Source organism: Armigeres subalbatus, chromosome 1 (genome assembly GCF_024139115.2).
Source record: "Armigeres subalbatus isolate Guangzhou_Male chromosome 1, GZ_Asu_2, whole genome shotgun sequence".
In the NCBI taxonomy this organism is placed as follows: domain Eukaryota; kingdom Metazoa; phylum Arthropoda; class Insecta; order Diptera; family Culicidae; genus Armigeres; species Armigeres subalbatus.
The window spans coordinates 207023347-207035617 of record NC_085139.1 but is presented as its reverse complement, the minus strand read 5'-3'; the positions used below and the strand labels follow the sequence as shown (position 1 = coordinate 207035617).

The 12271-nt window shown below is 39.5% G+C and overlaps 1 protein-coding gene across 1 annotated transcript in view; it reads right to left on the bottom strand.

The window, feature by feature from the left end:
- The window catches only part of LOC134205700 (obg-like ATPase 1), a 138887-nt gene that overhangs the window by 114411 nt on the left and 12205 nt on the right, over nucleotides 1-12271 (bottom strand). Inside the window, exon 3 of the mRNA XM_062681229.1 lies at nucleotides 311-367. Within this exon, the coding sequence (XP_062537213.1) occupies nucleotides 311-367 (57 nt within the window). The remainder of the gene's footprint in view (nucleotides 1-310; nucleotides 368-12271) is intronic.

Below are 12271 nucleotides of genomic sequence, written 5' to 3'. Positions count from 1 at the left end.
TTAGTTCAGCTTCCAACACTTTTTGGTTGGTTAAAGGCGACGAATAATCTCGTGGATTGTCGGCACCTCCATCTTAGTAACAAACTTATATATTGTTCAATAAACGCTGTCACGAGAAAAAAATCCGTTCTTCAAAATTGAAGCCCAATAGATTGTTGTCCATCGTTCTAAAATATGTTAAACCAGTTTTTCTTTAAATTTAAAAAATTATTTTAAAGTTCATCACGTTTCATACTTTCATACTTATAACCTACACGATCGTTCTCTGTAAACAATTTGTTATTCGCGATTCATCTCGGTAAGCACTTACCTTGCTGGCTTGTGGTACTCGCACAGGTAATCAAACCTAGCGTCGGGCACCGGAACCCTGAAAGTAGAAGGCAAAACACAGAGAACAATGTTTAAAAAATTAAAAATAATTTATCCAGCTAAAATTCAAATTAAGTATCATTACGTTGGCACCAAGTAGGGACAACTGAAGACGCTCGAACTGGAACTGGTTCCCGACAGCCTGTCAGGCGCGCAGAGTGCATTGAACGGAACAATCTTGACCGCCGCGGGCTACCCGATCGCTCCCGGGTTGACCACCGTTTACTACGTTTCTTTTTCCCCGGTGACGACGGGCACATCACTTTCAATAAACTTCTGGAGAATAATTGAGCGGATCGTTGGAAAATGTCTTCAATAATTGATGTTTAATTTTTGCTAAAAAGTGCATCCTCGCACATTCACCCATACCGAAACGGCTCATCGGGTCCGGAATGGTCCGGAAGGGTAGTAATTTGCGTATTTCAGTAGCGCTTGGCCAGGCATGGGACGCGTTCGGACGACATATGCAAGCATGCGGAAACCTGCCGGGTGACAATTGGTTATGCAGTTGAGCCTGTTGCTGCTCTACACCGAGATAAAAAAAATTAAGCTTATAATAAGTTGCCACTTATGAATGATAATGTTTTCAGATTCATTAGTGACTTATGCGTTCCTTAATAACTGATTATGAGTTTCATAACCAAAACTTATGAATTTCGTGATCACGGCTTATGAATGACATAAGTGCAGTTATTGTGAAAAAAAAATCATTCAGATTTCAAAGATGGCGTATCCTACGAGCACCGTTCTGGACGAGCAGCAATTATTTCTTGATTTATTTTCAAAAAGCACAATTGGGAATATCCGATCTCTTGACAGTGAATAAATCTGACTTCATTGCTAAACTGTCCATTTGCCACCTTCCGTTCGAAGTTGGAAAAATCTGTGACCGGATTACCGGTTGGCGCAAAAGAAATGTAAGTTAGTTATTTCATAATTTACGAGCAGTTGACTAAAATATTGTTTGTCTTATTTCCCATAATTCAGAACCTGCAAAATTGTGTATTTGTGCATGAGGTCGCGAGTCATTCAATCGGTGAAAATCTTGGACAGCAACAAGCTGCATCAGATGCACCGGAATGCAGTAAACCTTCTTGTGACGTAGTTTCGACATTAAATGTCCCATGGGAAACATGTCTGAAAGTCAAAGTAAATAATGTGGTTTTCTTACTAAAATGTAAGTGTATTGAAAAAAAATATCGAAAATAAAAAGAAAAGTCCCCCGGGAGGGTTTGGGAGGATGAATTATTCCTAAATTTAATCGTAAATATAAATTTCGTAATTCGTATTCATTTTTTATTTGTGTCTTTATTAGGGAGACTTTCAGCCTGAGGCTGGCTCGTCTCTGCATTTGTATTCATGTTTTATGTTTTCCATAGCAATTATGATTGAATTTTATATCAACTTCGTTATGAAACTCATATTTTTTAATTATAGTCTAGGTTAATTTTGCTTATGATGCCAATAACTTTTGCTCATGATATTCATAAGTCAAGTAATGGAAATCGTATACAATTGGGTTATGATTTTTCTATTCAAAATCATAAGTCAAATTTATGACTTTCACAAATAATCGTTGTGGCGCCAAATCATAAGTGGTTTATGTGAAGTTCCTAAGCTTTTTTTGCTGGGTGTATACGTTTATGCATACAAAATAGGGTGTACCGTAGCTCTTAGCTACATAAAATTACTACTGCTCTGCTGTATTTAGAAGATTTCAACAAACCCGTATCCGACCTGAAGCCAACCATTCAACCCAACGAATCTCGATGTTATATCTTTATTATTTTTCTTCTTTATTCAAGTTATTGATATCCCAATATGAAGCTTACTGAACACCCTAACGCACAAAATGAAACGCATGCATTTCCTTGAGACATCATTAAGTGTCGGCCATTCGCCCGCTTCCAAAACTAGCAGCAGGAAAAATGGGGCCTTATTTTGTTTTAAGGGGCCGTTCGCTAATGGTGGTGTGGTGGCGGATCGATGATACCAGTGGCGCGGGAGCTATGGTGGCGGTAGACCGCGCGTTCGGAGGATAATTTTCGGTGTACTTTCTACGCCGTCTCGCATTTTATTATCTTTTAGCACGACACGGTCGCCATTGGTCAATACGGGTAGGTAGCAGTTTTTTTTACGAATCAGGATACGTGTGCTGAGGGGAATGAATGTTTAGTGGCTAACATTACATTTCCATATTTGGGGGCATCATATCACGACTTTGTTGCAAGAACTTAGTCATTCGACTGATTTTAAAATTAAAAAAATCTTGTTCCTCAAATCGTTTATCGATCTAGACCAACAATGGAAAAAGCGTAGCAGCAAAAATTTATTCCTTTTGATTATTTGTCCACATATATAGCTGTATATGTAAACGATGAATCGGAAGGAATAAATTTTGGCTGCTACGCCCTTTTTAATAGTGATGTTTGCTTCCAAACATGATGACTATTGAAAGCGTTGATGTTTTCGAACAATTCTTTGATAATCAATCAGAACTTAGTTTTAAACAACTTAGCTTATATTCTACTCTTTGGACATATTGATTCATAAACTTTATTACATAAAATATAGCTCTAAACTGGGGCACGATGAGGTCCAAATTGAATAGGGGAACTGCTCCTTGAATTCAAACCATGTACCCAAATCATTACCTACCATTCGAAAACAATGAATTGGTGCGCTAAATGTTTTATTTTCCATTTTTCTGATTCCAGGGAGAAATGACCACTTTTTGTTTATTTTTAAAACCTGGCTTGCGACGCTGATCCGGCAATAATGCAGTAGCAACCCCGAGCGGTCAATCATGCTCATGCACGTTCAATTCTAAACCCCGACCTACGAAGTGTCAAACCTCATGATTTTGCAAAACAAGTTCATTGGACTGTGTTCAGTCCATCTGTTCACATTCCTAAACAACCTGGCGTCTCGGTTCCCTGGGGTAAGTGGCCAGTTGTTGTTCAATTCTGGAACCTGACTCACGACGTGTCAAGCTTCATCAGGGTGTCTACTCATCTGTAAAAACAAAATTCCCTGATATTTTCAGGTTTTTTCCAGGTGTTTTATATTAATTTCCATACAAAAACAAACTTGCCATATATAGATTTTAGCAGCAAAATGATCGATTCAAAAAAGAAAATATTGCGAAAAATATTATTTTAAAATATTTTGGTGGCTTCACAAAACAATGTTGTAAATTACTTAAGGAATTCCTCCAGGAATTCCTTCGCAAGTTCACCCAGAAATTGCTTCAGTCAATTAATCAAAATTCATTCAGGAATCACGTAGTAATTTCCTCCAGGTATTCCTTTAAAAATTTCTCCATAGATTCCATCGGAAAATCCTCCAGACTTTAAGAATTGCTTCAGAACTTCCTCCAGGATTTAATTTGAAAATTTCTTTGCTAAAACTTTGTTTCGGAAATTCCTTTAGAGATGCATTTGGCGATTCCTTTATGATTTTTTTTAATTCCTCTAGGTGTCTTGAGAAAATCCCTCTGAAATACCTTTATAAAATACTTTGCAGATTTCTTCAGATATTCTTCTGAATTTTTTCTAGGATTTTTTTTTTTTAAAGCTTGGTTAAGAATTCTATCGGGAATCTCTTTGAATTTTATTTCACCTGTTTTTTTAAGAAACTTAAGAAAACTTCTTAAGGAAATGTTCCGGAAATATGTTTGAGAATTTCTTCAGGAAATCCTTCAGAACTTCTTATGCAAAAATATGAGATTGCTGGGTCCTTGACGTTAGTCATAAGGACGTTAAGCATAATACCTTCTTTATGCCGTGGGCTGTTTTTGGGGCATTTTATGCTTAACATCCTTTATGCCCAACGACATTATCCTACCAATTTGCGTGAACAAAATCTAGTTTGTTCTAGCTTGTAACCAACATCTAGTTTGCTTGGACCTTGCACAAAGGTATCGGTACTATAAGTGTCAAACAGCCAAGTTATAGCCTATTCAGATTACGCCATTTATGATAATAAATACCATGATAAACAACAACCTGATGCCATCCCTATACATTCAATTCTCTTTCTCCGCCATAATACGATATTTATCACGATAAATAATCTAATCGTAGTCTGAATAGATTATTAAGCTTATTGAAGCATATTTTGGCAGAATAATTTCAATGGCTACAGCGCCACTAGCGGTCTATTACTGCTTTACTGTTAAAACCTTCAGAAAATGCTTCGGATATTTTTTTGAAATTCCTTGGGATTTCTTAGGAACTCATTCAGAAGTATCTTAAGGAAAACTTTAGAAAACACCTGGAGGAGTTTTTTCCGGAAGTTCCTCCAGGAATTGCTTTGAAAAATCCTAACTAATTTAGTATTTTTTATTATATTCCTTAAGAATTTCCGAGGGAATACTCAAAAGAATTTACAAAACAATCCCTAATTTTCTTCCTTTTACTTCCACTATTTAATTTTTAGGTATCAAACAGATACGCATTTCGTCCTTCACTTCTTCAGTGTTTTATTATCGACAGAAGAAAAACATTGCTCGCTAACTTTAAATATGGTGTGTGGATAGAACAGAAAGAAAGAAAGTTAGCGAGCAATGTTTTTCTTCTGTCGATAATAAAACACTGAAGAAGTCCTCAAGTGGAGGACGAAATGCGTTTGATGCTGTTTGATACCTAAAAATTAATTAGTGGAAGTAAAAGGAAGAACATTGTTGTTTAACCGTGTAACATTTTCCCCTAAGACGCTCGCAAATAATTAATCAATCCCTAATTGATTTCCCGAATAAATTCCTAAATTTCACCAAGAATAGCTTCGGAAATTCTTCAGGAAGTCTTTAGAAGATGGCAAAACATCAACAACGATACATTAACGTTCACTACATCTATATAATAAAAAAGAAATGGTCTGTGTTCGTATCCGCATAACTCGGAAACGGCTGGATGGATTTTCTTCATTCCTTCAGCAGATATGGTCGTTATCGTTCCGACGGGTTTATATCAAGTTAATATCAAGGACGCTTATGATGCAGGGATTGAGAAGTAACTCAGTGCCCACACGGAGCAGCTAGAACATGAGCATGAGCATGAGCATTATGACCGCACAATTCGTAGTTGCTACTCCGTGATTGACTGAACTTGCAAAATTGTACAGAGAACACAATGAATGGGGCTTGGGATTAGCTACCCATTATCAATGTACACGTTTCGGGAGCTCAAATATTTAAAGCCAATAACGGCGCCGGCCACGTCCTTACGGTCATATAGGAATGGAAGGATTGTTAGTCCGACTCTCGTTGCTACTAGAGACCGAGTACACCTCTGCATCTCCACGATTGTCTTGGGATAGGGTATCGTTTTAGTTACAAAGGATAATTTATCTGGATTCACTTTGGTAAGCGATGCGATCTATGGGATGGGAAATAACCTAATATTTCGGCCGACCGCGCGATTGTTCTGCTGTCCGAAACAAGAGAGATCACGCACTGAACTGATTAATTTTTATTACCGGCCGCGCAATGCAGAACACAATATTTCGGTCGACCGCGCGATCGTTCTGCTGTCCGAAACAAGAGAAATCACGCACTGAACTGATTTTTTTTTTCATTACCGGCCGCGCAATGCAGAACACAATACTTCGGCCGACAGCGCGATCGTTCTGCTGTCCGAAACAAGAGAAATCACGCACTGAACTGATTTTTTTTTTCATTACCGGCCGCGCAATGCAGAACACAACATTTCGGCCGACAGCGCGATCGTTCTGCTGTCCGAAACAAGAGAAATCACGCACTGAACTCTACCCACACGGAGCTGCTAGAACAGCTGAAAAATGAAATCATGGTCGAACTAAAAGAAGTGATTCGTTCTAACTTCACGAAAATCGTCAACTCCTCTTCGGTAACACCCGTCACCCCAAGGCCGTACCATCGAAAGCCGTAGGTTGTTCCAACGAAAACATGATAATGTACCTGTTTTGATGCATGCTACCGGTGACTCTTTATCACCAAGCTTTGGTCGCTTAACTGTACCAGTACGATCCGAAGAAAAATTCTGGATATATCTATCGCGTATTGCACGTGATGTTACTCCAGAACAAATAAGCGAGCTTGTGAAAACTCGTCTCGCTACTCAAAATGTTGAAGTTATCCGTCTTGTGGCTAAAAATAGAGATATCCAGTCCATGTCGTTTATCTCTTACAAAGTTGGTGTGAGTATCGACATGAAAGAAAAAGCTTTATCAACGTCTACTTGGCCAAGAGGCTTGCAGTACCGTGAATTCGTGGATAACAGGAATAATCAAAAATGCTGGAAGCCAGAAGGACTGCCGGTCTTGGATACATCTGCATCACCGCATTCAGTCAAATCTCACGAGCCTTCACTAATGATGGAATGACCTGCAAATGATAAGTGTAATTCTCATAAGACTTCTCTGCCCAACAACACACCGGGACGCAAACCTGCCACCAGTATTAAGGAAGCCCCATATCCTATCATCACAGTCGAGCTAAACCAGCCAGCGTCCATCAGTCGTCCCGGTCCTGTGTATGATTCAGGAGAAGGGGGCTTCCGAATACCAACGACAGGCAAGTACATTTCATCCTTGAGCAATTATGTTCCTGATCACTGTGAAACTTCCAGCCCACATTTCTCGGCGATTTCATGTTCAACCGATGTCAATCGAATACTGAGACGAGGACCATCTTTATGCCAAAACCATATTTCATATTCGGAACCATCGAGACCTATTATGTTGAAACAGGAACGCACTATTGCCTCCAGTATTAAGGAAGCCCCATATCCAATCATCGCAGTCGAGCCTTTCCTGCCGTCGTTCATCAGTCGTCCCTGTCCTGCGTATGATCTTGGAGAGGGGGGCTTCCGAACTCCAACGCCAGGCAAGTTCTTTGTTTGTTTGAGCAATTCTGCTCCTGAACCATTTAAAACTTCCAGACCATACTCATTCGCGACCAGGCAGTTATTGAGACGAGGACTTTCATCATTCCCTAACAATAGGCAATCGAAATTTGTTTTCTTCAGTCCGGAACGCACGTGTGCCACCAGTATGAAGGAAGCCCCATATTCGATCATCGCAGTCGAGCCTTACGAGTCATCGTTCATCAGACGTTCCGGCCCTGCGTATGATCCTGGAGAAGGGGGTTTCCGAACACCAACGACAGGCAAGTGTGATGTGCAAGCAGTCTCTTCCGTACCTGATAATATTTCAATTCACAGTGCATCGGCTCCTTATTTGAATAGTCCGAATGATATGACTTCATCCGCCGGCGCTGCACCTAAATGCCAATCAGCTACTCATATCGATAGAGCACAATTTTCTGGTATTTATGGTATTCCTTCTCCTTCGTCATTGCGTTTTTATTACCAGAATGCGAGAGGGCTGCGAACGAAAATCGAGCGGTTTTTTCTTGCTGCAGTAGACTCGACATACGACGTTATTGTTTTAACAGAGACGTGGCTTGATGCATCGGTTTTATCAACCCAACTTTTCGGCAGTTCATTCAGCGTATTCAGAGTTGATCGAAATGCCACAAATAGCCGAAAAATCAGGGGAGGTGGAGTATTAATAGCTGTTGCGTCTTATTTAAGTTGCAATATTGATTCGGCTCCGGTGAGCAATAATTTGGAACAGCTAGGGGTGAAGATCAAATTGGCACAAAACTCTATCAGCATCGGAGTGCTGTGCCTACCACCTGACCGTAGGAACGATGAAAATCTGATTCAGCAGCACATCGAGTCTTTGAATTCTGTTTTGTCCCGTTTGAACCCGCAAGACATTGCTTTCCAGTTCGGCGATTATAATCATCCTGAAATGTTTTGGGCTACTTCTGAAGACGGAGGTTTAGTATTAGATGCCAACCAATCACGATTGACAAGAGCAGGCGGCATGTTATATGATGGGTTTTGCTTTCAAGGCCTTACGCAGATAAACTCGGTGACAAACCCCAATTCTCGCACTCTGGATCTAGTTTTAGTGAACGATGAGGCATTATCAGCAAACGTTTTAGAAGCTGATGAACCGCTAGTCCAAGTAGATGTACCTCATCCTTCTCTAGAGGTCACTGTCACTGTTCCTTTGCCTGTACGTTTCGATCAAGTTATGGATATCATTCGATTCAATTTTCGACGCGCTGATTACGACGCACTGAACGACGCTTTTTCTTCCATCGATTGGCATTCTTGGACTTCGAACTAGATCTCAATGCCATGGTGCAGCTATTCAACGACGAGATACAACGAGTGATTGAAGCTAATGTTCCGCCATAGGCGTAACTAGAGTCTCGGTCTAGGGGGGGCCATGGCACCAGCTGGTGGGATGTAATTTGCAAAGGCGATTTAAAGCACTGTGCGCATGGATTGCAATAGAAATTGTTTGACTAAGTTTATCGCTCATTTGTCCTAGAACTAACATAAAAAAATCGCGAATAATACAATTGATTTCCAATGATGCTGTGATTGCTTCAAAACGCTGTGTCTGTGTCAACTTGTCTTCTCCATGTTACTAAATGTGGATAAGTGTGTAATCTAAGATTCAAGAATCTTCTTCGAATTATCTATAAATGAAATTCGATATGAGTATATTTCTGAAAGTTTTCAAGCATTTCCATGATTACTTAATGCATAAGATCTCGATTTTTGAAACTTGAAATTTTTGAAACTCTTTAGATGTGGAATAAATTCCACGAAATTTGGTCATAATCAATATAAGTATTCATGCAATTCCAAAATGTATGCTATGTGCTGAAATAGTTAAGTACCGATGAACACAAATTTGGAATCCTAAAGTGTTTTTTATGAGTCATGAATTCCATGAGTCATAAAATTATGAGTCATAAATCAAATTCCAGAATAACATAGGGTTTTTGTAGTTACTGACGTTAGGAAAAGGCTTTATTATAGATTTCTGAATAGGTGAGAGATTTATCTGCAAAAATCAAAGAAACTTGAGAAGCAACCAAATCGATCTGAATTGTGCTGCAAAAGAAATGTTTTCTGATACGAACTGGTTTCTAAATCTATTTTTTTATCCTTATAAACAAATTCTAACTAAAGCAGGCACAAAAGAGTTTTCCGATGATCCTTATGAAATCGCCAAAAAATTAAATGGAACAAGATCTTTTGAGGATTATAAAAATATTTCTTTAATGCAATCTCTGTTGTGAGTGCGAAGGTTGCCTAAGTTTTGTCTTAATACTTTCAATGGAATGCGTTGTTGATTTTTCTGTCATTGTAACAAAGATTCTTAAGTTTTATAATTTTATATCGTTCTGTGCCAGAATTATATAGCGAGAGCAAAAAGCTCCATAGGAATTTGATCAACTGTTTTGCGGCATACCTTGCGATTAACTCGAAGATTTTCGAAAGAATGGTCGTTCGAAATTTCGTTGACCGGATTTGTGTACATGTGCTCATTTTAATGTAGTTGCTTCAGTCTTTTTTGAAGCGGATGGTAGTTTAATAGAACAGAAATATTTATATCTTAATACAATTAAGTTTTTATGTTTCTGCGACCAGGATACTAGTCAAACAAATGCAGAACAAATTTATTATTTTAAGCTAGCAACTGAATTAGAAGCGGCATTGATTTTAGCTTAAAAATCGAAAAAATGTTCCCAGGGGTCCAACTTAAATATTTCGATGCTTTGCTGAACAAATGGTCATAGATGTGATAACACAACAAAAAATATGTTTATAGAAAAGGAAATATGTAAATGAAATAAAAACTGACTAAGTTGGAATTACTTTTCAAAATTTTCTGGGTGGGGGGGGGGGGCACAAGTAGGTCTGGAGCAGCCCCCCCCCCCGGCACCCCCTTATTTACGCCAATGACAGCGACCACCGTTAAAACCTCCGTGGGCAAACAAACGTCTTCAAAAATTGAAGCGTGTCAAGCGCTGTGCACTCCGGAGATATCGACTTAATCGCTCGCCTTGTTCCAAACGTCGCTTCTCGCTTGCCAGCAATAAGTATGTGCGCTATAACCGCATCTTGTATGCTCGCTACATAGACCGAATGCAACGAAGTCTGCGCACATGTCCGAAACGATTCTGGTCCTTCGTCCGGTCAAAACGCAAGGAATATGGGTTGCCTTCTTTAATGTATCTGCGCGAATCCTCTGCTGAAACGGCTTCCAGAATATGCTAATTGTTTGCTGAACATTTTATGAGTGCTTTTTCCAACATACAAGTATCACCTACACAAATTGACGCTGCCTCACGAGATGTTGTAACAAATAGCATCGACTTCAATACCACCGAAATTTCAGAAGATCAAGTTCTTAATGCAATCCAGAAGCTAGAATACTCCGTATCTCCCGGTCCCGATGGAATTCCTTCTGCAGTTCTTAAGGAATGTTCAATTACGCTTATTACACTACTCGTAAAGCTGTTCAACAAATCTTTACATCAAATGGAGTTTCCTACTAGCTGGAAGGCATCGTTTTTGTCCCCTATCCACAAGAAAGGCGATAAAAATAACGTAGCTAATCACAGAGGAATAACATCACTATGCGCCTACTCCAAACTATTTGAGATTATTGTTAATAATGCCCTCTTTGAATCTTGCAAGAATCATATTTCCTGTGCCCAGCACGGGTTCTATCCGAGAAGATCAGTCAATACTAACCTTGTTGAGTTTTCCTCTGTGTGCATACGCTCTATGGATGCGGGTTTGCAAGTCGATGCTGTTTATACCGATTTCAAAGCTACCTTCGATCGGGTAAATCATGACGTCCTACTACACAAGCTTCAAAAGTTAGGTGTTTCACTAGCAATCGTCAATTTGCTAAGATCATACCTTTCAGGAAGGTCAATGAAAGTGAGACTTGGCTCGACAGAATCCGACGCTTTCTTTGTTACATCTGGTGTGCCTCAGGGGAGTAACCTTGGCCCATTATTATTTTCCCTGTACATCAACGACATCGTCCTGCTGGCAATCGAGTTTTCTACGCAGATGACATGAAAATCTATATGATTATTGCGGGTATTGATGATTGCCTGGAGCTACAAAACATGCTGGATTCTTTCGAAGAATGGAGCAAACGTAATTACCTGGAACTGTGTGTCGATAAATGCAGTACGATTTCCTTCACAAAAAAAAACGATATCACAAAAAAACGATATGATCCCCTCTGCCTCAAAGCTTTGTACTGCGCATTGGTACGATCAATTTTGGAATCAGCAGTGGTGGTCTGGTGTCCTCATGCTAGGAGCTGGATCGAACGAATCGAGGCGGTTCAACGAAAATTCGTTCGCATAGCTCTGCGAAATCTGCCGTGGCGTGATGCACCCATTCTACCGCCATACGAATATCGCTGCATGCTGCTCGGAATCGAAACATTGGAGAAAAGAAGGACCACGATACAAGCGGTCTTCGTTGCAAAAATACTGACCGGCGGGATCGATGCACCTGCTATTCTAGCTGAATTGTCTATTTATGTTCCAGAACGACCTCTACGACGCAGAAATTTCCTGTATCTCGCTCCTCGTAATAGCCGTTATGGTCAGCATGATCCAATAAGGTTTATGGCTTCACGTTTCAACGATGCATTTAGGTTTTTCGAGTTTGATGAGGGAGCTTTTATATTTGCTAACCAGTTAAGGCTGCGAATGTGAAGTCGCGCGGAAAACAACAGATGCTGTAGAATATAAATGTAGATTTTTTATAGTAAAAGTTTCTGTGACTATTTTTTAGACATGTGTGAATAGCTGTTAGTAAACTTCATCAAGACTATAAGTCAGATGGAGGTAACAATAAAATAAATAAAAACCCAGATTAATCCACCTAGCAGTGATGATGCCTTTCTCGTGCATTATAAAATATATTGAAAGAATCACATTAGAAAGGTCAAAAAAGCTCTTTAGGAGAATAGATCACATTTTTTCGATCATTTTGCATGTTTTTGCATTAGTTAAAAT